The sequence below is a fragment of the Chiroxiphia lanceolata genome, chromosome 5 (genome assembly GCF_009829145.1).
Source record: "Chiroxiphia lanceolata isolate bChiLan1 chromosome 5, bChiLan1.pri, whole genome shotgun sequence".
In the NCBI taxonomy this organism is placed as follows: domain Eukaryota; kingdom Metazoa; phylum Chordata; class Aves; order Passeriformes; family Pipridae; genus Chiroxiphia; species Chiroxiphia lanceolata.
This window is the reverse complement of record NC_045641.1, coordinates 52,788,878-52,814,866: the sequence shown is the minus strand read 5'-3', so window position 1 is coordinate 52,814,866 and position 25,989 is coordinate 52,788,878. Positions and strand designations below refer to the sequence as shown.

At 40.6% G+C, this 25,989-nt stretch overlaps 1 protein-coding gene across 1 annotated transcript in view; it reads right to left on the bottom strand.

Moving 5' to 3' along the window:
* Positions 1–25,769, bottom strand: part of MYH9 (myosin heavy chain 9) — a 70,888-nt gene extending 45,119 nt beyond the window's left edge. Inside the window, exons 1-3 of the mRNA XM_032687715.1 lie at positions 25,640–25,769; positions 9,971–10,323; positions 4,622–4,778 (exon numbers count right to left, since the gene is read on the bottom strand). Coding sequence (XP_032543606.1) covers positions 4,622–4,778; positions 9,971–10,303 — 490 coding nt within the window. The 5' untranslated portion in view covers positions 10,304–10,323; positions 25,640–25,769. The remainder of the gene's footprint in view (positions 1–4,621; positions 4,779–9,970; positions 10,324–25,639) is intronic.
* Positions 25,770–25,989: the final 220 nt, after the last annotated feature.

The window sequence follows — 25,989 nt, the reverse complement described above, 5'->3', positions numbered from 1 at the left end:
TCTCAAGTAATTCAAAGCACGTAAAACATTTCTTAAGAAAATGAGAAACTACGTACATATTTTCTCGCTATTTGTATCCAGACACCATCAAAATGAATATTCTCCGCAATTAGTATCCAAATTTAATGTTGCCCTTTGCATCAGAAATTTGGACAAATCTTGGAAACAAACTAGTGACACTACAGTCCATATTCTTTTGCGTTTAGTGGAAACAAAACTAGACCTTTACAAGCAACTTGAAAGAGATGTCTGTGCCTCTACATAATCTGAGCAGGTCTGAATTGCTGAGCACTCACAGAATCTCATCTAGAAGAGAAAGATGCACTTTGAGACAGTGCATTATGCAGTGCAGCACAGCAGACCAGTGCTAAGAAGCAACCTGAGAAATTACTTGGCAGCAAGCAAGTTAAAACAGAAGTGTTCTGCTAGCTCCGAAACTTAAACAGATATGCAAACATTTAAGAATTACAAACAAAACTCCTGAAGGTCTCTGCTCTATAGAAGCAGATCTAGAGGACTGCCTGTAGTGAAAATCACAACTGGTCCCGAGGTGCATGTGAAGATCTACAATGGCAAGCGATTTGTCTTAAAACACTTCACACTGTGTTTCGTCCCTTAGTATAACAAGGCACCAAAAAATGAGGTTACTGTGCTTCAGGATTTTTTCTTTTAAACACCAAACCCAGAGACTGTCTAAGACCCAAGTGAACACCAGCAAGGTGCTGGCTGCACAGGCTCCTTTACAGACTAATCCATCAAGGTCAAGGAGGGTTTAATCACTGTACAATGATTTGCAGAGGTTTGTTAGGTGAAATGTTAGGAGTTCCCCAAAAAACGTGGAGAAAACTGGGTAAGAAAAGAGACAGAGTATGTTCATTAGCTATGTGCTGCCTATTCCCTCTCCTACTTATCTCTTCATTGAACAGGATGAGCTTTGTAGACCAGAATAACCATACTGACCTAATCTATTACAGAAGTTTCAGATACTTTTCAGGGCATTAAAACCAACACCATGCTCCAGATACCAATGACATTTCTAGCTTCTGTCACTATTTGACACAGAAAATTCCCTACATGGGTTCCAAACAGACAAACGGGTGCTGTTTAACAGTTTTAAAGTATGTTTTTCTAAATTGAGGCCCTGGAGACTATGAAATGAGGTAAAGGATGTACCTCTTCAGTACACATTTGCTGCCTTAAAATAATGATTTATTTGCTCAAGACATCTCTCCACTTACAGGCACTGTGCTTCAATTATCAGCATCAGAAGACTAACTCTTCTGAAAGCAGACTTGAGGTTTCTGGCATCCAGGTTACCCAGGGAGCAGAAACATTAAGACAAATGGTTGTTTTCTCTAAAAGCAAAAAAGTTACGCTTTTTTCAGAGTTCTGCTCTTGAAGCACAGTCTCTCCAAGTACCATGCAGCAAAGTAATGTTCTCATCTCATTTCTGAGAGTCAAAGTCTTGGGTCAGAGAAAAAAAAACAAAACCAACAACAAACAACCTACTTTGAACAAATTCTCCTCCATTTTATTGCTTCAAGAAAGTACTTCTGGGAAAATTAACAAAAAGCAATATAACCTCTTGGAATATTTAAGTGACACATGACACTTCTGTCAGTGGAGTAACCAGCAGACACAAAAAGAGGACCAAGCTGACCCACAGTGTATCAGCACAGATGCCTGAAAAGGGTTAAATAGTTTCTGGATTAGCAGACGCTGGAACAAAGCTCTCATCTTCCTCTCCCCTTCCCAATTCCTTTCCTGATGAACCAGCCCTTTGAAAGGCCTGCTTACTCGAATACCATAAACTGACTGAAAACCAACAAAAAAAAAAAAAATCAGAGTCCAAATCAATTAACACAAAAAGCTTTTGCACTCTGTCAGCTTAAGAGATAACTATACCCCGTGCTGACAGAAGTCAGAGCCAACAGCTTGCTATCCTTCTTCATTCAGGCCATGAAGGATGCCCAGTCTTCAGGGCTCTGAAAGTAACCTAGGGAAGGCAGCCTAATCCTAAATGCCTCTGGCTCATGTGGAGCACCCGACCCTTTCATCTTCTATTCTCTGTACAGATTCCTGCCATACCACCGGCTGCTGCACCAAGCCTCCCCCACCACTGAGCAAAATGAGAAAGTGGAATAGGAATGCTGCTTTCCACTGCCCTAGAGGCTGGCCAGGACCAGAGACACTGCAACAACATACTCTCCGTCACCCCCAGTAGCAGACATTGGAATGTTACTGTTACCCTTTGCAACAAGGAAATAAGGCAGCAAATAACCCAAAAACAATCTCTAGGAGTCTTGTTAGCACACATAGGCTACAGATAGCACGCATGTGAAGCCACACAGAAAAATCCTTCCAAACCTAGTTAAAAAGGTCAAAGCACGCTAGTTCAAAAGCTAACTGGGAATGATATTCACAACCAACAAGCATTTCAAAAAGTCAGCAACGAGGTATCTCAACTAGGCAAAGAAGAGCTGGAGTAAATCTCTTGACTATCAATACTGCTGAGAATACTGCACAGCTAGAATTGTTCTGGGAAAGGTAAACACTCCAGCAGAGCTCATAGCAACTTTCCCATACTTGGAACACAGAGGCAGGGCTGCCATTCTTCAGCTTTGTACAATAAAGAAAGTCAAGTCTGGGATTTCCAAATTTTAGACATGGTTCAAGCAGTGGTCTGATGGAGACATCTTCTCTTTTCAACAGCAAAGAAAGCATCCATGTAGATTAATCACTAGCTCTGAACCACCATTAGACCAGGGAAGGTCACCCATCTCTTGTTGCAGAATTGCACTGCTTGGATATCTTCTGCCACATAATGATATACCTGGCAGAGATGAAGGACAAGGTGCATGCACATGCAGTTTCAAATGGTTTGACTGTTGTCTATAAAGCAAAAGGACTTCTTCAGTCTCCATACAACAATGCCAAAGAAACCATTTCTGATTCTATATAGAAAAGATTTCTTTTTAGGGAACAACAACTTTGGTACAATTAAGTCAATAGTTTGTTTAAGAAAAATGCAAGTTAGTACCTGAGCTGACAATGAGAGGGCAAGAGAGAGAAGGAAGCAATAAGGGATGACGTTTATGGACAACATTCTGCAATGTGTAGTACAGGTGGAGCTTCTATTCTTGTCCTTCATGGCAGACCCAGTCTTTCTCTGAGGGAAATGAGGTCCTATATATGTCCATGTTCACAGTTTTTTTTCTTCTGGATACAGCACTCATTTCCCAGTAACACACCAGCAGTATAGCTGTATTTTGTCAAGACCTGCCACACCTTCAACAAATCACCATCAATACTGTGCCACCAGACCACTGCAGCACGTCTGTATGCTCATCCCTCCCCACCTCGGGCTTTTACAAATACAGATTTACTGATCCATCTTGTTAGCTCAGCCCTGTGCTCTGCTCTGCATGGCACCATGCTCTAGCAACCTTTCATAGCCTTCTCCACACAAAGTTTGTTTGAAGCCACTAACACAGGTAGGTGGATGGAGATTTTCTTGTCCCCTTCCCACTCTGGGAACCTATATTACTACAGTCCTCCTGTGCTTGGCAGTGCAAGTGGTAGTGAGGGCAGGTGAAAAGCAGAACTCTAAAACTGAGTCTAATGAGAGTTTTAGAGCATGATTTTATTATATCTGGCCATTGTTGAAAAATGTGAAGCTAATGACAAGACCTAGGAGAGACAAACACCTTAATCATTTCTAGTCATCAAAAATTAAAGGAGTAATTACATTCATACAAGTCACGACAAATCAAACTGTCCACTACACCCTTTAAACCTTACAAAGCATGCTTCTTCATAAAACCCATCTACAAACAGGAAGAAAAGCACAAAATACCTCCACACCTGAACGCTCTCCACGCATGCAAACACAAGCACTGACTCTGTAAAAGACCTCCTCTCAGAATGAGGGATATGCACAGGATATTCAGAGCTCCATATTTAAAAGTTCTCAAGTGACAAACAAGCTGCAGATACTATATACGGTTCTCTAATTCTCAGCTGTATATGTGAGGGTGGGGTCAATCTTCTTGCTGTCTTTTATTCCATGAAAAGCCAACACATGAACTTAATATTTCCTGATGGGAAGTTTTATTTTTACCAGAATAAGAATGTAACCAAACAACTCTTGATCAGTAAAACTACCACTGACCATCACACCTAAAAATATTAAGCTTGTTTCGCCCAACTAGATTGTACAACTGGATTTTAAGCTGGCTTTTGTTAAAAGCCTCTCTCAATCAATACATCTGCCTGCCCACCTATAGCTATCTTGATCTATAAGCTTATCACCAAGAGGGAAAATTTGCTACCTCAGTTCTGCTTGCTTCTCTGAACGCTGTGCATTCACACCAACTTGTTCTTCATGTCAAATTTAGCTCTAACCAGACTCTTTGTAAGGTTCTTCAATCCATTAGAGCAGGAGAAAGGTATTCACCTGAACACAAAAGGTGGTACCAAGTAGGTGTCAGGTGTCTGTAAGCAAGGACAGAGTGGGCAACAATGTCTTTTGATAGCAGTGAGTTGTTGTTCTCCTACAGTGTTCTGACTGCAACCTTGATTTGGGATTTCAACAAGAGTCATTATCTCAGTCAGCACTTACCTTGCATCATACTCCTGTAGGCTGTGTCTGTGATGGCATAGATATGAGGGGGCATCTCATGTCTCTTTTTGCCTTTGTACATCTCCACTATTTCTTCTGAGTATATGGGCAGGTTCTTGTAAGGGTTGATTACCACACAGAACAGGCCTGAGTAGGTCTGGAAAGAAAACGCCCCAGCAAATAAAGACAAGAATTAAATGCTGTATAGTTGCATATTTTAACAGTATATTGCTTGAAAAAACAAACAAACTGAACAGTTGCTTTTTTAAATACTTCTTCCAGTGATGCCATGTGGGATGCTTCCCACTATGCAATATTAGAATCTGAGCAACACCTAAAGTCATATCAACTTGACCAGTACTCAACTTTTCCAAGTATGCACAGAGCATCAACTGACACATTAGTCACACTGATGTCACTGGCCTGCTCCTTGGCTAACTAACAGTCCACTAGGACTGGCTTTTCTTCCTTTCAAGGTTCCTATATTCAGGTCAAGTGCCATTTTATTGTATAAGGTAGGTGCTCAGCTCCTAGAAGCACACATTTTATTATGTTCTGCCTCATGTTTGCTATGGATTTATCTAATAATTGATCAACTACAACACAATAACACTTCAAGCCAAAATAGTTACTAAAATTAAAATTAGACCAGTGTACTCCTGAAAAGTTTTCAAGGCCACTGGACTAGGCCAAATTCAGTGTTACCCTGTTCTGAACAGGAAGTTGGATTAGATGGCCTCCTAAAGACTCTTCCAGCCTGAACACTTTCCTGATTTACAATGTAATGGGCATGACTCAAACTAGATTCAAACCATTAGATCAGTAATGTTGTATAGTCAGCAACATTTGTTGAAGTTTACTTCTAATTAATTTCAAATGGTTAATTCATTGATCTATGACAGCAAACCTCGATTTCTCTATTGGTTTCCACTGGCTTAAATTGTACAATTCTAATGGAATACAACTGACAAAATACTTCCAGCGAAAATATTAACCTTTTATTAAAAAAAGGAAAAAACCAAAACTCTGAGATTTGAATACCTGAAAGAAAAAGCCCAACCAACTTTGTACTCGCAAAGGGAATAGGAGAAGCAGAGACTTCTTGGATATCTCCTAGATATTCTAAGAATAGCATTCCAAGCCTTGCTCCTGGGATTTAGAGCTATCCTACTTCCCTGTCAACTTCAGAAGCAGTTGTTTGAAACATCTGGAGATGAACAGCTTTCTACAGCAACTTGTACTGCTACCATAAGAGAGTACCTTTGGCACTTTTTATTTCTGCTGTCAACATCTCTTCTATTGTTTGCTCAATGAAAAAAGAGTGCTTCTGAGTGGTAAAGAGTTCTCCACAAGGAGCACAGAGAGTACTTAATCAGATTTAGCTCCTTAGCTAGATAAAGGTAAGGATTAGACTGCACTGATCAGAAGGGTGAAAATAGCATCTACCACACAGTTTATGGTCTTATAGCTAAAGTTTCTACATGATGGCTTAATGTTAAGCAACTAGTTCACTCTTCTATGCAGCAGATTCAGATATAGTTTTCACTCAAAATTTTTTATAGATACTTAAGGTTCCTTTTCCATACCCCAGAATAAACTATCAGGATGTTTCCAGACCTATTCTTTTTCTTTTTCCTCTTTTTTCACTCATTTTTTAAAAATATTTGAGCAATATTTGAATGGCTTACAGAAAATACTAAATCTCTTTCCAAAGTGGAAAATTATGAAAGTTGGCTAAAAACCTTTTGGCATAGTACTTCTAAAGTTCCAGAAGCTAAACTTCCATGAGACATTCTAGTCAGGTTAGGGTTCAGGTAGTGCTGGAAGGGAACAGTTTAAGGGATTTACAGAACCAACCTGGCAATTCTAGTTCCTTTTGTCTCAGCCTTAGCTCTCCATCAAGTCCAACGGGACTTGTACAGTACAGAGTATCAGCTGAAAGTCTGGGTCATACTTTCCTGACCTTTGACTTGTGGAAGACAGCGCAGCACCAAGAGGTAGAAAGGAGTCAAGGCAAGAGCAGCATGTTCACAGTACACACAATACAAGTCCACAAGGAACATTAAGTTTTCTTGTCTGTATTTGTGTGACCCTTCACGGCTGTGTTTGCTGACAAATCAGAACTGCTGCTTTTCAGGTGAGTATAGTGCAAAGGTCTGAAGCAATCTTACAGATGAGAGCAACAGTTTAGAAAATGGAAGACATTCATTTCACTTAGAGTGATGAAGCCATGAAGCAATTATGCAGGAAGAGGCCACCACTCTCTTCCAGCATTCTGGTTTCCGGGAGAAATACCTAAGGGAAGTTTCCACGCAGTATAATGATCTCAGATGTATGAGGTGATATTTTTGTTTAATAAGGAGAAACAACTAATCATGGCTGGGATAGGTAACTGAGTGAGACCACCACGTCACAACTGCTGGTCAAGCCCATTGACAGAGTTGTATAGGAAGCAAGTTGAGCTGTATGGAGTAGAAGTTGCCAGCCCTACCACAGAAACGACAAGAGTCATCTTCATCCTGCTGAAGTACAAGTAACAACTTATATGCATAAATCCCTGAATTGAACCCAAGGTTCCAGTTTAAAGGCTCACCTATCATAAGCATAGGTGGCTTGGAAATCCGTACTTTGTCTCAAACATTGCTATCTAAAAATAGAATTCTGGCATTACCTTTCACTAACTATTTCAAGTGACACATAGGCCAAATTGGAACTCATTTCGTTTCTCTAATGGCTAAACTACCTCTGAAGAGTTGAAAGGACCATCTACAGCACAAGACAAAGTTGACAGCATTAGAAAGTTTATTTTCCAGCAACTGTTAATTTGAATAAAATAACTGGAACGTGTAAGGTTGAGTTTTGAGTTTCACACTGAATACAAACAGGGCAGTTCAGGTAAGCAACACAAAAGCTGACACTGATCTTCTGATAAAGGATTCCCAATAGAAAGGGTTAATAGAAAGCCAGTCTATTAGCAAATCACCTCAGTGCAGAAACCAATCTACACCCGGAAACAGCACATTGGTGTCAGACTCAAGCTCTTAGTTCTCGAACTGTTTGACACTCCTTGCCTGCGCCAATGATAAGATTTCTCCCTTCCTTTTACAGGATGGAAAGACAGAAAAATAAAGTTAAAAAAAAAAAATCTGACATGCAGCCCTGATGGTAAATGAGAGAGAAAGGACAAGAGCAGAACTAAATTATGCTTATGATCCTCCCAGAGACATTTATGCTAGAGATGCGTTGTGTGTACTCCCTTTCTTCAGGCGGATTAATGATCAACTAACAGCCACTCCAATGAAAGTATTTTAAGCCTTCACAGTAATCTCCTGACTTGCTGAGAACTGCTGACAGGTGAGATCAGTCCATTTCACAAGTGCACAGAAACACAGTTTTGGCAAGACTAAGATTCTGTAATAGGGAATTACTATGCTAGGTTTTCTTGGGTGAAGGGTGTGGGGATTTTTGAATACTTCTTACAATCCAGTTAGAAGAACTCACTTTATTACAGTCACAGACTACGTCAGAAATCTCAGAGGATATCTTGCAAGATATGTGAAACAGCCCATTGCACAGCGTGCAACAGACTGAGATACTGCTGAATTATCTTCAACAACTTACTATATAAACTAGCAATGTTTCCTATTCTAAAAATGTTACACATGATCTTACACATCACATTTCATCTCAATATCAAGATTATTCCCTCTGAGAACAGATTTTGACCAATAACAGGAGGAGTTGTTAACCACAAGAATAATCACATGCATTACCCTCCAATCACATTAGCTCTCAGATTCTGACATCAGATGGTGGGAGTCAGACTAAATTTATATCAGCCCTGTATCTTTTAGATGTTCTTTGATAATTTCTGCAAGAGTCAACTCTATGCCTTCATGCCACTCCAGAAGAGCAGTGGTCACAGAACTAGTCAGTCATGAGTTTCTCACTTGTGTTCATACCCCTCAACTTGGAAGGCAACAGTCCACAAAGTTTCCTACCCAAGATGTACAGCTAGAGTGAATTCCTGCTATGTGGTGTCTTAGATAACATCAGTCCCTATTAGGGCAGAAGAGAACATCTACAGATTCCACATAAGATGACTACACAAAAGACTACAGCCCTAAGGGGATGATAAAGTAGTAAGCATTCAAAAAAACCATCCCAAACATACAAAAAGATATTGCAGAGTTTTTACTTATGTTGTCTTCTCCATATGACAAGAGAATCAGCTTTTAAGTTTTGGAAGCACAAGAAGTGGTGGGGGGGAACCTAGACAAAATTTCTTTGAGGATCCTATTAATATACATGTTTACATGCGAAATTTACTCTTTAGTACAATGTATTTTACTAGATCTTCTAATATACTGTGAAGAAGATTTCATCGTGCCTAAAAGTACTGAACATCCAGTATTTCTCACAATTCCATCTCAAGAAGTCCCATTTCAATCCTGTAAGCAGAGGCTAGTCTGAAAATGAACAAACCAAGGTACACTAATTCCTGTTTTAACCAGTCACTGTACCCAAATTTTACATTACCAGTGGGTTTAATAATTCATTCTATGACTGCAGAGTATTAATAAAGATTATCACAACCAACATCTGCTGGTTAAACATAGGTAACAGGAAGAGAAAAATCAGAAGGGAACTGAAGAACCAGATCAAGGTTCCAAAGTCTCCTTCCCCACCTTTCCCTGTTTATTGCTGTCGGTATTCAGTGAAGTGCTTCATCTGCTGCATCAGGTATAACCGTTGGTCCCATAAATGGTACCTTTGTCATTTACACAGCAGTAAGAAGCAGGAATCTCTGCTCTTGTCCATTTGGGGGCAGAAGGAAAAGGAAACATTTCCTATCTGTAAGCACATGCAGGCACATATGTTCCTTCTCTGACAAGACAAGCTGAGATCCAGAATTTTCTAACACAAAGCTTGGCATTAGCATTCTTCCCCACTGAAGCTCCAGACATGGAAAATGCAATTCAAACGCTGGGTGTATTAGAACTGTGTTTTTATTATTATTTAGTTCAGTTCAGATCAGACTCCCTGTCTACCACTATCCAACTGCTCTTGCTTCTTGCTAAAAGAAAGTTCAAAGGCATTCAAAACACCCTGCAAACAAAGACATTAAAACATTAAAGGCAAATTTACCATAGCATTCCTTGAAAGCTTCAATATTAATAGCGGGGGGTTGGCACAGTCTAGCGAAAAAATTGTAAGTAGAGGGAAGAAGCTAAGTCACACAGGAGTTGCGATAGGGGCAATGAAAGGTTAACATATATATTTAGGAGCAAAGTAAGTTCACATAGTATGTAATCAAGAACTCCCACCCCAATAGACAAGATTACTTACATAGATCAGTCCTGAGTAGTATCTCTCCTTCAAGTTGTGAAGCACAGATGCTTCATTCAGGCACGTCAGCTCTGCCATATCTTCTACTTTAGAGAATTTCGGGGGGTTCATCTTCTGGATGTCATCCTTATTTACTTTCACCTTCTTCCCATTCTCTGCCAGTTCCACGATAGCTTCATCTCCTACTTCTTCCTTCAGGCTAGCTGCCTCAAACCCATTCTTCTCTGAAGGAACCCATACCAGCTTCTTAGCTGCCCAGTCAGCCTGAGTCAAGGGGTTATTAATGATGTTTTTGTCCACATAAAGGTACTTATCTGCATCTCTTTGCGCCATTGTGGTTTACAACTGGGGACCTGTGAAGAGAAGGGGAAAAAAAAAAAAAAGGATATTTTTAAAGCCTCAAGTTGCCTTGCAAATTCCTAGAGGCAGACAGGCACATGCTAAGTACTCTGAATCGCTGGTCATCAGAGCATGCCTCCCCTTCCTTTAGTTTCATGTTAGTAAGCACTGCTAAAGTTGTCAAACTTCCAATAAGGTCAAGGTTTTGCTTGCCAAGAGGATGAAAAAAACCCAACTAGCAAGCAGTTTTAAAAAAAACCCCTACAACACAACACTGACCGTTAAGCATTTGGAAGCCATTATTTGGCAGAAAAGAGAAAGCACATTAAAGTGCCAAGTACCAAACAATTTGTGCCAATCCTCATAGCATCAGACACTATGTCAGTAACATTCAGGTCAAGATTAGCCCTTCACTGCTCTACTTGGTAGAGATATTAGCTCAGAAATATAATCATAAAAGTTTAATCAACACTTTTACTTTGTATCTCCTTCTTCTGATAAGCTATAAATCAAATACCATAACTTGTTAGAAATGCCAACTACCAGTCTAGACAATGAGGCACACTTCGCTTCTAAAAGATAGCAATAATTTGAGGACACCGGTTAAGACTGATGTTAGATACTTTCCATCACCAGCTTAGTAGTAATACCCAGCCCACCAGTTTCTTTCTCTTTTTTTCTACATAACGTTCAGTAGGAAGAACCTTCAAGAGAGTAACAGAATAAATCTGTGTTCAGGAAATTTTACAGCTGAAAATCCTCTAACGGGATCCTTCTATGAAGCTGTGGTCAGACAGAGGAGAGAGTTCCACCCATACAAGAGGGAGACAGGCAGCATGCTCAAAAAATGGCACCCCAGATTCAGTGTTTGATCAAAACCAGAACACTACCACCAGGGATTTTCCAGTTTATAAAGCAGCAATTTTATTAGTGCCATTCAGGAATTCTTTCAATCAGAAAAGGGCTGCATGCGTCAAGGCTCATTAACCATGTAACAGCAGCCTCTTTACAAGATCCCATAAACATAACTTCTTGGAGCCTTCCTCACAAAGATACCAGTGTCCTCAATATATGTTTTTCATAACTTGGATAGAAACTAGAGCTCTTTACCACCTAAAGAACAGGAAATGAAAATATCAATACTCATGTCATAGAAGGCCATCAGGATCTATAGGGTAACTTTTCTACTGAACATACCCACATACACAAACAATCCAGCAAATCAAATAAGTGAAGTTTGACTGGAGGTACTGCAGACAAAAAAGTATTGAAAGCAGGACAGAAGCAGCTCAATTCCCAAAATATGCATGAGAGCAACAATAGATGTTGAGTCCCAGCATTAGCAAGCAGTGAATGAAGCCAGAAAAACATCAGCTATAATAATGATGGGCACAAATGCCCACACCAGCCATTTGTAAGCATGTAGGGAAATTCCTTTCAACAAATGTATTACTGTAGGTGGGATGTAACTTTGTGTCAGAGACTGTATGGTTAGCTGTATATTCACAGTCAAAAATTCTTCAGCAAATAAAGAGAAAATTACTCTATAAATAATAATTTCCTTTAGCTTGAGTTTAAAATCTGATCTAAGCCTTACAGGATATGTCACACTTTACCTTGTCTTTCCTTGCCCACAGGATCCCTGACACTTCCACCTCAATCACCACAATGGTCATTCTCAGAGCAACTCCTCCCTGGCTTTTCATATTTTCACCGAAAAACTAGATTTTAATGGGTACATGATGAAGAGATTTGTTGCAGAGCTAAGATGTAGCAATCTGGAGGCTGCCATTAAAAACTGCAGCTGTCAGGAGAGCTTCAAGACCACCCTACAACAGCAAGCCTGACAGACTATATAGGAAATAGAGAAGACTAACTATGCAATAGAAGATACTAGGACTTCATGACACTGCAGAGTATCATCTGCAGGTTGTGATCAAAGGGTTAAAAAAAGGGAGTGGAGGGAAGGAGGGGGAAAAGAAAAAAAAAAAGAAATAAATATTCAATTGTGTCCAGAGTTGTATCAGGTTTGGCAAGGCAACAGCTGTGCTCTACCCTCCATTACACAGTTTCCTGCCTATGCAACTCCCAGAATCTAACCAGTTGCCTTTTTTGGCTATAATCAGGCAGGACAGAGGCAGTATGCTTCAGCTAAATTCAGTTTCATCATTTCCTGAGGAATCCTAAGTAACCAGCCATCTGAAGTGTCCTACATTGCACTGAAACATATTCCTCACTTCCTTACTGCTAGAGTAAATGCATTCCCTATATCTTGGAGATACATTCCAGGACAGAGTAATTCTTTTTGGCTAAGAAATATATAAGATCATAAGAAATCTTTCAAGACGTATCCCCAGCCAGTTCTAGATCTGAAGAGAACTAAGAAAAGAAGATAGTTACAGAGACAGTAGTTAAATTCCTTACAGTAGGAGAACCCTAAATTATCTCACATACAAAAGGACTGTATTCTTCAACCAGTAAGGGATCATTCTATCACTTTTTATTTTCAGGACTGAAAACAACTTTTACACTAAGAGGAGAAATAACCTAACACAGTTATTCTAAAATCTCACCAAACACTAAGCTTTTTAAGCTACCAATTAGTAGTGAGGAGATTCAAAGAGAGCTTGCACCCCAAACTTGAAACAGACTTGAAAACTACCCTATTGCATTGCAGTAGCAGTCTTCTTATCACCATCTTTTATTAGTCTTCATATGCTCCAGAACAGAATCATCACGTACTAGAAGTAAAACACTGGAGGCTCATGGTAAGATAACATGGCATTAGTGCTATTCTCGAGGCTGACTTCTAACCCACAGGGCGTCTAAACTAGCAATACCACAAACCAACCATTAATTTGTCTTCTCCATAAGAACAGTACCAGAGGAATCAGATTCAGCAAGTTCCATCTTACAGGCTCCTAAACTTATCTCCCTACCTTATGCTGCATTTCACTGGGCATTTCTAAAAATCCCTTAAGTGGTCAAGGAAGGAAGCAAGCCCAGTAAGCTCTTGCAGCCTTACAGCCACTCACAATGAATGCAAATCATTGCCATTTTAGGAACAAATTAGGAAGTAATTTGTTTGCCTAGTAGTTTGCATTTTGGGTGTAGATAATTATGCAGGGCAAGGACATTTATCTTTACATGGCTATTGTGCAACTGTCGGATGAGAATACCGTTAACAATATTCTTTTTGATGCAACACCAGTCTACAGGCAAGACGACCAAAAAATACAGAAGGAAGACAGACCATCCTTGTTTTGAGTTTAAATGCCTCCTTCCTAGTATTGTTTCCAAAAATGACATACTACAGTCACTTCCCTGTTAACCCAGTATGTTCCCTTATTGTGGTGCATAGCAGCCTGAGGAAGAGGCTGGTCAAACTTTGCTTGTTTTCCATTATTTCAGGAACCAAAAGACACTCTTTGCCATATAACTAACTACACAGTTGCCATAAAGATGCCATACAGCTATAGATGGAGGCAAAGGCGTCTACAGTTATGAACAGGACAGGAGCAAGACATAATATGTAGTCCCACCTTAAAAAAAAAAAATTCAACCCTCACCCCCTTTTACATAGATATTTTCCAAGAGATTCTTTTGAGAGGAATAAGTTAAACACTGGTTTTAAGATGACCTGCATTCCCTTTGAGCTAGGCAGAATTACCCAAAACCCTCACTGGAATACAATCTTTTGCCTTAGTCTTCTGCAATTTCACAGCCTTAAGGCTTAGGTTATAAGACAGTTCACACACTCCCTACAAAAACCTGGAAACAAACATGTTATCTAGCTTGGAAAGTTGCCTCTGCTGTAAGGCCCAGTGTTTTGTAACTGCTAGAAGCGTAGAACATTACCTGTTTGCAATTTCATTCTCCAGAACTATTTGTATTATATCCCCTCCCTCCCAACATTTACTCTGTCAGCAGCCACAGTATTGTTCTAGGACTGAGCCACTGCTCAGTAAGACGAGCTTGGGCTCTGCTAAACTCTGGAGGTAACAGTTGAAGTAGAAATAGGATCAATATATTCAGAAGAGTATTAATGGCAACAGTTAAAGCATCATGCTTACTACTGGCTAGAAAAGAGAACATTTCCAGTTTGAGTTACCTGAAACATCATTAAAGTAGGGATCTCCACATTGTTCTTTTTCAGCTTCAGGCTCATTCTTAGCAAAGATGCATTACTACATTGCAACAGACAGCTTTAATCACACACTATTTTCCTATTTTAATGAATTATGAGAAGTTTGTGAAATTGTCTGTTTCATATCCACCATTAAGGTACTGTTATAAACTTCATGTGATTTCACATAAAATGGTCCCCCCACATGGTTTGTCTAGTGGCCTTTCTACTAGCACTGCAAGAGGAACAATCCTGAAGATCAGTGTGACAAAAAGAATGAACAATAAATAGCAAACATTTTTAGACTACAACACATTAATTTCCCTTTTTTCACAGGATCCACATTTCAAAAGTATTTCAGGAACACAATTCTTACACCACTTTCCAAAATGGTTTACCTGAGGATGCAATACGAGACAAACACCCTTTCACAGAACAAAAGGAATGCACACCATTTCTATAGGCAAGACAAGACTTTTACACTAGAAAATTGCAGCACTACTGGTCACTTACTGCCCCACTTCAGTTACAACTAAATTGCACTCAATGAAGAAATTTATTTCTTTGTTAATACAGCATTTAAAAAATAATCTGACTTCGAGAAGCTACTAATGATTCAAACTCAGTTTGGTCATTAACATTCATATGATAGGAATCCTTGCTAAGCGTATGATCTGAACAGCTAATACTTGCATTATTTTTGCAAACTCAACTATTTCATGTTCCCCAGCCAGTTGAATACAGTTCATCAAATCAACAGATTTAAGAGCAGCTAGAAAACTAAACTAAAGTAGTCTAAGGTAGACTTTACTGGCCAGGCTACCTACAGTGAGCATGAACTGACAACATAAAAACCCTAACCCACCAAGAAAAACTTGCTATAATTCCCTTGTATTCACTAAGAAATTGTTCAGATTTGTTTAGAACCTAGGAGACTGACACTTCACAGCTCCATGCCCCAGTACGTTTATGGGAAAGAAAACTGCAAAGTTTGTTAGCCCAAACTGCTCCAATTTGTAAGTAACACCTACATAAAAACTGAAGTCTGAACCGCTAAGGGCAAGAAATGAATCACAAGCGGGAGGCGGAGAAGAAGGGAAGGCAAAAATCTGGCAGGAAGCTGAACTGATGGACTGGTTATATCTGCTTATTTCTCAAGTTCAGTACATTGTGACACATCAGTGCTTGATGCTTCAGACTGAACTCAAGAATCACGAATTTCAGTTTTCCCACTAGAGAATATATCAGGCAAGCACATGAGTTGGCAGTTAGCACTCCCTCACAGATAGTCCCGGAGCTGAAGGCACCAAGCCTTTTTGTTCAGAATGCGGTGCTGCCATGCAGACTCATTTTTTCTAGTTCAGCTTTATTTGGAATTCATAATGAGCGCTATCAGGCTTACTGGAGTTCACTGCTTTCCTCTCCAGTCACCGTCTGACGCACACAATACATTGTTGAAAGACTTATTTCACAACTGGAATGCAGATTGCTGGCAATTATTGTTGCATATTCAGTTTGACTGTAGTGCTGCCCAGACTTGCCAGCTACCCTGTTTATTACTGTAAATTAAACTCAAGGTAGAGCACAAAAGTGCCCTCTCTGTATGCAAGGGGTTCTAAGAATCAAGAAGAAGGAATCCAATTATCTAATGTATAAATGATACCTGTATTGCACAAAAGTGACCTACTGGTCAGACTACACGTAAGACAAAAGAAGTTGAAGGGAATTCTGTATCTTCCAGGTGGCCTAAAGGCACCTGACACACATCCTCAGAACACTGAACGTGGGATAAATGTTTCTCAGCTTCTGTGTGTCCATCTCTCCTCATCAGCTGCCAAGCACCGCTCTGGTGTGTGTGAAGCAGCACTTGCATATATTCCACTGTAACAGCTGACAGAGGAGATTTGCTCTGGCAGCTGGGACTTCCCATGGCAAAGCGCAAAGGCCACAAAGCCCTGTGCAAGTAAGACATTGCCCTTACATGCTAGTCACCTTTTCTCTTCACTGGGTTCAAATACGGTAAGACTGTGAGAACAGAAGCTACAAGCACATGTACGTGTAACATAAACTAATACCAACCTGAAGAGGCTACTTTTGGGTACCAAAGAGTGAAAACAGGGTAGTACAGGCTTCACCACAGGCTACAGAAACACAGAAACAATCTTGAGCAACCACAGTGCATACCATAAAGTAATTAACCACTGTAGGTCATGGGCAAATAAGGCCTAACTTCCTTAAGTTAATGCTAGGGAGTGTATGCTTGCCCCTATTTTAATTGCACCTTCTGAGTTCAGTGAGACACCAAGACACACTACTGCATAGATGGCACCACTACAGTTAATCAGCTCTATGAAGCTTGTGCACATTGTTTAAACACACCAAACACTGATTTAGGAAGGGGGAGGGTAGTCTTCTGTTGATTTCAAATCCAGTCTTTAGCATGACAAAGCTAGGCTGGCTGCCACCCAACCCCATTCACTTTGAATAAATATTCAAAGTTTACAATCCTGCATAATACACTTTCTGCAACTGTTGTTTCTCATTAGTGCAAGTACAGTACATGCCTTCTCAGCAGAGGAGAGAATTCCTCTTACAGAGACAGTGTGCCCACAAGGAAAACATTCCAGGGGGAGAACACATTCTTCGTGACCACTCAGCAAAGTAATCCCACTTAAGGAGACAGCTGTAGTTCAGAAAACTGCAGCCCATCCCTGCTGTTCAAGCTGTTTTGCTGGAAGACTTGTTTTCAGGAGGCATAATGGCCTGCAAAAGTTCTGATCAGGCATGCAGAATTCCCTAGGGACATCGCATGAGAGAGGGAGGAAGAGCTTGGAAAGTTTCAGCCTGTCCTTGTTACCTCAGGGTCACTTTTCATCTCTTCCCTAATATTCTGACTTAAGGCTAAAAAAGGATCTACCAAGAACTCTGAGGTGCTATGTGAGGTAGCTCTACATACTTCTGTATCAGTTAGCACTCTCTCTCATCTTTGTCAGTGCCAGGTTTCAATTCATTGCAATAGGAAACAAGGAATAAAACAATTACACCTAAACACAGAGAAGAAAAATATGGTTCTGGTTCACCCTTTTAGATGCAAATATGTAGCATGTATGTGGCTAAGACAAAGTCATCTCACAGGAACAATTACTCTTGCTTACATTAATCAACAAATTGCTTTGATCCCAGTATCAATACTACTAATCTTTTTCCAGTCCATACTGGAAAGAACCAAGAATCAGTGCAAATACATCTGCTTAATAATTTCTGAAAATATTACGTTTACATTGCAGCAGAAGGTTCTCTAGACACTTACGGCTCAACCTACTGTGCCTAACTAGGTCTGTGTACAAACAGCTTTCTGCTACATCTCATGTTTTCATTTTTGTTTCAAATAGCTCTGCTCCACTATTAACAGGAGCTACGGGAACGGTAGGCAAAAACCCTGGCAGAGAGAAATCTACCACCTATACAGGGTCCAAGTTTGATTCTCAACTCTTCCAGCTGTACCTAAGGGTTCATTAAGAAGACCTACCACTCTGTTTATGATGGTGATCTTGGAGGTGAAGGGTTGGAAAAGAGTGACTCTTTCTGGACATGAGAACAACAATAACTCCTATGCTGAAGAAAAACTTACATAGCCTTTAAGTTCCAGGATGTATAAGGAGGCCAGATTGAAAATATTTATTGATTTTTTATTTTATTATTTATAGACCATAAATATCACCTTCAAGATAGTCTGAAAAACTTCATAACATTCAGATTGTGACACTTCCCTATTGCATTCAGGGTCTTGCATAGCTCCATGACTCCTTGCTTAGCTCTCCGTCATTACCGATGTTCCAGAGAAAGCTCCAGTGTGGCAGAGCGCGTGAGGAACACTTGTCTGGTCTGTACACTTCAGCCTCCCACTTGTCCTCTGGTTAGCTTGTTGCTTTCCTGACCTGTGCTTTCTTCCCTAAATGTCAAATATATCACTCTTTAGAAAGGAACAGCATTAGCAATCTCTAATTTTAGTAGTCATCCAACCGTGCCCTCCTGTCTGGATCTGCTGAAGCACTGATTTCTGTGTTAGAAGAGAATAAAGGACTCATCTTTTAATGTCAAATGAGTGGTAAGAAGGGCACCTGAAGTAGGAACTTTGTTATAACCATGGCTATATGGCTTATAAAATTGTCTCTATTCTAGCATTACAAGAAAAGACTTCTTTGGAAAAAAAAAGAAAATTATCTCCTTCTGACAGGAGACTGACATACTATGACATTCCACGGTTCCAGTATGAGGAAGCAAATAAAATTTGAAAGTTTCCAACAAAGTTTTGCTTTCTGGCCTAATAGGATAAAAAACAATATCAGGAAATGCTGACCATGGAATAACAAAACTGCTTCATGTGTTTCCACCACAGTTAATAACTTTCTTCACAGCCATATACACTACAGTGCTGTGGCAGTGAGGCACTGGAACAGATTGCCCAGAGAAGCTGTGGATGCCCCATCCCTGGAAGTGTTCAAGGCCAGGTTGGATGGGGCTCTGAGCAACCTGGTCGAGTGGAATGTGTCCCTGCCCATGGCGGGGGGTTGGAACAAGATGATCTTTAAGGTCCCTTCCAACCTAAACCATCCCATGATTCTCTGATATTCTTCCCCTTATCTACATGAGCAAGAGGTGAACCATACAACATGCTGATATTTATCAGTTAAATCTACATCAAGTTTTTTTAGTATTAAAGAACTAAAATCTACCTATATAATCCTGCCCATTAGGAAAAAAAAAAATTAAGATTTTGTCACACAGAAGATTACCTCCCACTGCGTGGAGGAAGAAGATAAACTGATCATGCACACATATATGCCTGTGCTATGCAGACAATACATAGATAATTTTTAGAAGTTACAGCAGTTTGTCTAAAACTGGTGATCCTTTTTTTGCAGAAAAATTATGACTAATACATCTTCCTCGTCACATTTGTGTGTTCTCATTTTACTTTTCCCATCATATACTGCATTAAACTTGGGAAGGGCCATTAAACCAATTCATAACAATTTACTGCATAGTGAAATGTCAAAGACTTTAGTATCTGCTATAAAGATTCATACTGCAACATAACCCAGACAATAAAAGCTAAGTGAGTTGGTTTAAGTCACAAATCTTAAGTTGCAGTTTAAAGAGAGTCTTTCTGCTTGTAGAGAAATCTTACTTGGTATTCATGCTTCCCTAAGAAAGACAATTCCCTTTGTCAGTAAGCAGACACGTCCATTTGAAACACAGCAGTTTCAAGTATCCAATTATTTGATTATTTTACATAGTCAACTATATATGTGCATCCATACTCCCATTTATTTAAACAATTCTGTAAGGTCTGAATACATTTTATTTGACGTCAAAGAGACAAAACCCATCGTTATCTCTGAACAACAGGGGAAAAAAGACATCTGAACTACAACTATGAGGCATAAAACATATTAAGTGGTATTCCGCTGAAAAAAAATAGACTCCACTAATACAAAAAAAAAATATATTTCTTGAACTACTTCAGATGCATTTACAAGCAAAAAGTAATTAAAATTGTTTTCTAGATGGTTACCTGTAATGAGGAATTTATTAATTAAACTGCCTGTTTCTGGATAACTTCATCTCAATTCCCCCCCTTCTGAGCTGTTTCACTAGCTCACAACCACCCAAAAAAACCTCAAAGAAAAACATCAGTATCTTTCTCCACATTTAAACTATAACTGACGTAGCCAAAAAAGAAGTCAGAGAATATTTTTCTTCATCACATTTAAAAAAACCCAAATCTGTCAAAAATCAATTTACCTCATCAACCAACTAGTTCCAAGTGCTTAGCCAGAAACTCTCTAATCCAGTTCACTGGTCTGACTTCAGATTTACATTCAGTATTTGTTGCGAAGTTCTTACATTTAAACACCGTATATTTGTTCTGTATCCTGAGATGGACTATCAATTTAAGAAAAAGAAACCCTATCAATGAAAACTAATTTGTACTCGGGTGTTTCAAAATAATTGATTTTATCAATTATGACACAGAAAGACTGGAATCTCTTGCACTAAATGGTAAGCAGACCTACAGGTTAACAGTCCCTGCCAAAAAGAGCTTACTCACTAACAATTTACCTACAAACTAATACCACAGATGTTTTAAGTCAGTCACATCTGGAGAAAAAGAAGCAACTGAAATTATTTTTTACATTGACATTTGGTTGTAGGTTTCCTTTTTTTTTTTTTTTCTGGAATATTTAAAACCACTCTGTCACTGAAACTAGATGGGTTGGTTGCTGGCCACGACCAACTTTAACCAAAGTCAAATCCAATGTCAATTAAAAGAGCCTAAATTCAAGTGAACTGGTGAAGTCTTAAGCTGAAAAGAAAAAGTCTTCAGCTCAAAAGAAAAACATAGGTGAATGTTCTCTCATCACTACAAACAATAAAAAGGGAAGTAAACTATCACAAGAGCATGCTTTAAGTCTTAGATTTTAAACAGGAAGCTGCCCAGCAGTAAAAAAAAAACCTCAACTCTGACTGCACAGGACTGTCAAAATTGAGCTGTAAAATTTCCCTAAACCTCTTTTCTTACAAGTCTGAACGCCCACTTGGCTTTCAAGCAAATCAGAACTCCAGTTCTGTGTTGAGGCATATATCACAATGGATTTCCTGCCGAGACCCATTAAAATGGTAGTTCTTGATGAAGTATTCATCAGTTAAGGAAACTTTATGATACAGATTTCCAAGTTATGTTTCCCTCAATATATTAATTATTAGCTTATTAGCTTTACTGAAATTGCTCATCCATGTGGTTTTATTTACTACTGTCAGCAGAGTCAGCATCAAGAGAAATTTAAATTTCTAGTCATGAAGACAAGCAGAATCCAAACCCCACGTACAAAACTCTAGAGGCACAAATTTCATAAAGAGGTCGCAGAGTCAAACCACAGTATGCAGAGTTACATTTCATTATACCTCTCCGCAATCAGCAGCAGTACATTTGTTGGCCTTGTACAAGAAATAATTTGCAGTAGACAAGTATGTTAGATCAATTTTACATTTTCCACTTCGCTATGTTTAAAAAGGGCAGGATTTAGCAGTACTAGCTCCAGAAGTACCATACAATGGAATCAGTCACAGTGCCATCACCAGAAAATTGTAGACACTACTATTTCTTTAGACTTTTTAGGATGCTCAGAAAGGCAACATCTTGTGATGAACAGTTATAGGCCAAAGGATCATTAACTGAAAACACGGACTAGTCCATTACACTGAACACGACTGGGTTGGAGTGAGGTCCGAAGGTGTTAAGCCACTACAGTGGCTTAGAACTGCAAGACAAATTGGTGTTCAGATTATTACTTCAAGCACTCAGAACAAGTTCTCACAGTCACTGAAGAAAAAAGCGAAGCGGATAAACCATAATTAAGATGAACTTGTAAACTGATGCATTTCATGTAGTTGGACAACACCCATTTGCATTAGCTTCCAGGGCAGAAGTTGCATTTGTGTTTTTTGTCTCATCATACTCTATGAAAATCAGATTGCTAGTTTCCATCTCTTTCTACACTAGAAAACTCAATTAGAACCATGGTGTGTTTAAACTGAAAAGAAATTTAAGGTACAAGGTCACCAAGCCACCATTAAGCTAGAGCAACTGCCAGCAAAAACAATGCTGCTGTAGGCAATCCTCTGCTATTATAGTTCTCTTCCAACCCACAGAAGACTTAACGTCAGGCATACAATTTCTCTACTTAACATGCAAACAGCTCTGCCTCAATTACAAACTAAGAAAACAAAGACTAATAAGATATTTATACAAGAAATCAAAGACAAAAAATGTATGTTAGAGGGCACTGAGTGCACTACTGAGTCAAACCAACAAAAATATATTAAATCACACACTGAAGATTAAAGTTTTGGACAGTTTTAGTAGATTTGCACACTAACTCTGAGCCTCTAAAATGCACTGTAGTCATCAGTTAACTTCAACACGTTACCCAATAACCTGAAACTACCACACAAAGAAGCAGATGTAGTACACAGAGGTGGGGGATAAGATGACCTTAGCTTTTATTTCCCCTTTTGGTAAACCCTGCATTAACTAGATGGGTTCCTGTACCTCCCATGGGTCCACTTATAATCTCACCCTATTAGAGTCACACCAATCCACAAGTGACATAAATCTAGGCAAGACACAGGCCTAGGGATGGGGGTGGAAGCAGAAAACTACGTAGAATCAGCTCAGAAATCACAATACCCCTGACACGTGTCCAGTCTCCTCTGTTCAGTATCCTGGAGGTTAACAGAACAAAACCTGAAATTTTGGGTATAAACAGACTAATCTCCCAGTACAACTGAAGTATATTTTCACATAGCAGCTGATATACATGTACTCCCTTGTACCTATATGTGAATAGTCTAATAGAAGACTAAGTTGTGAACTATTAACTACAAACATTTAGTACATTATTTTTAAAGGTTTTCCAAGATAATAATGGTTCACGTTTTCAAGATAGTTTGTTGCAGCGGTAAATGCAAGTCTCACATTTGCAGCAGATACATTTGCAGCGCCATGTACTGTTGAAAAAAAGATTTAAGCACCTGTGGCATCTGACTCCACCACAGTTTTTAACTCAAAGAAGAGTAGTAGAGCTATCACTCGCTACAGTTTGAACACTCTCCAACATTTTGCATAATACCAAAATAATGTGCCAGACAACACAGATTATTTCAGCCTCCTAAGTGAGAAATTCTTCTAATTTCTTTCCTACAGCTTTACTGACAAATATTTTTTCATTGTTAGTACCATTACTTATTAATTAGATTCACTTAAAATATTACGGTGCAGCTCTCACAAGCTATTTGCCAACTTAAAATGTTCTGAAGCACATCAGAATCTACCTAGAGGAAATAATGAAAAAAAGCTTACTCTTTATCTCTTCAGATGAAAGTCTCATCCTGGCAACTTTTTTCCAACAAACATTTGAAAGAAAAAAAAACAACCCAACCCAGAACCATGGTAGAAATATCCTAACAATCTATGCAAAGTTGAATAAAAGGTCTTCAGTTTCTACACTCATTCTTCTGGGGCAGACCGAACTTGACTATTAAGTCTTCCTGTTTACACAGAAACAGACACAGGGCTACCCAGCAGAGCTAACACTGAGGTCGAAGAGTCTTCTCCAGGGATCTTCCAAATTCAGATCTTGTCTATACAAGTCAAGCAATCAAGAGATAACACCATATTCCAAAAAGAATCACATAACTCACCAGCTTGGTGCCAGTAATACTCACTTTGACATTTCAGGTCAGAAAATACGAGAAGTTCTAATCCCCCATTTCTAGCCACTACTACCAATTTTACAGCTACCTTAGAGTTACAGAAAATTTTGCCTGTCCACCTCTGGAAAGACAGTGTACACACTATGAATAAATGCAATAAACAGAGCTATAAAGAAGGAGAACACGTCAACTTAAACACTTCCACCTGACATGGAGCATCACAGAATTGCTGCATGATTTCATTCTAGTTATTTTTACAATGTCAGATTAGCACACTATCTTGTGTTTACAGAGTTTTGTTAATTGTGATTAGCAACTTGAAAACGTTTCTGTGCTAAATGCAGTCCCACTTACATTTATCAGTTGCTTTCCCCTCACTATAACTTCCTAGTTTACAAAATACTCGTTTATCTCATTTAAACTTTGAGAGCACCACAGTTGCAGACAGTGCATTTATGGGTCAATACATATCCGCACCATGATTTGCTATTTTCACTGGAATGCCATCGATAAGTGAACTTAGACACATGTGATCTAGTGACTAATTTCAAAAGCATTTTACAGAAGCAGTAACTGATTAGAGGGCTGTTACTTTGGAGTTAAAACTTTACTATAGCTAGCCTTACAGACAGGAGATGTACACAAGAGCTAAGAATGTGTAATTTAATCTTCCAATCCATGGTTCAACAGCCTCCACGTAAGTTACCTTGTATTTCCTTCCAGCGAAGGGCAGAGGCAGAAAAATCATAGATGGACTTTGACCTGCAGACTACTACAATATCTTTACAAGCACAAATATCTTTGAAGCAAAGGGTTTTTATGCATTACTTGAGAGATTTTTTTTTTTTAGGAAGACCTGCTCACTTAGAAAAAAGTTTAGGTTCTTAGTTCGCTCTGATGGAGTTTGGCTCAGGACATCATGATGTAGGATACAGAAGAAAAACCTATGGAAGAACAAAGGTGAAGAGCACAAACAGAGCTTCAAGAGGGAAAAAAAAAGAAAGAAAAGGAGGAAAAAGAGGAAAGGGAGGAAAAGAAAATGGAATTTAACAGTCACTGCATGCAGTGCTTGCTGATCAATGAAGTTTACTTCTGAAAAATTCCCCTCTATTACTAGAAGTGTGTTATTCCTTTAAAATTCATTTCACCCTGCGCTTAGGCAAATTAGGAGCAACGCTCATTAAACCCACTGGGCAGGCGCCACCCTCGGGGGCTATGAAACTTGTTACTTTCCACACCTACGGGAGGACAGGCAGGTAAAAGATACCACTAAAAGCCGGAGAACTTTTACTCCTCGCTTGGAGGTGATGCCTGAAAGCACAAGCTATCTGCAAGAGCTCTCAGTGCAAGCTTCATCTTGCCCTGTCACTCCCTCCCTCCCTCCTCCCTCCCTCCCTCTCTCCCGGCCCAAACCGAACGAGGAAGTGGGGCCGGGCGGGCGGAAGCCAAGCCCATGGCGGTGTCTGAGGAGGGCTGTCAGCCCGTGACTCAGGCTGCTGCCCTGACAGCTGCCCCGCCGGCCCCGGCCCGCTGCCCCCGCGGCGCGAGCACCGGGGCACACGCACCGGGGGAGGCGGGGAGGGCACCGGGGTCGGTCCGGGGAAAAAGAGCGCCAACTGCCCGCCCCACCCCACCCCACCTGCGGGAGGCCGGTTCGCAGGGAGCGGAGGGAGAGCGGTAACTCCCCAGGCACAACGCGACCGGCACGCACGGCCCCGGAGGAGAGGGGGGACACGGGGAGCACCTCGGGCACGGCAGGTCCCGCGGGGACGGGGCAGGAAAGAGGCGGGACAGCAGAGCCCTCTCGCCCGGCCGGACAAAGAGGCGCCAAACCCGGCGAGGGAGGGAAGGAGGGAGGGAAGCGCGGCGCCAGGGGGGACAAACCGGAGCCACCCGCGCCCACCGCCCCGCCCGATCGGCTTCACCTGAGCCCGGCTACGGCGGAGGGAGGGAAACGCCGCGGCGGTGGCGGCTGCGCTCCTCGCGGCGAGAGTGCGGCGTCCTCCGGCTGCGGCTCCTCCCGCGGCACCGCGACCGCCGCTCGCTCACCGGCACTGCCGAGCCGCCCGCCCGCCCGGGCGGGGCCGCCCCGCCTCCCGCGCCGCCGACAGCCAATGGCCCCGCCGTCCCCCGCAGAGTGACGGCCGCGGCGGCCAATCAGAGCAGGGCCGCGGGGGCCGAGGAGGCCGTTGATGAGCCGTTAGCAACGCCCGAGCGCGCGCCCCGCCCAACCCCGCCCAGCCCGGCCCCGCCGCCGCCCAGGCGGGGAGCGGCG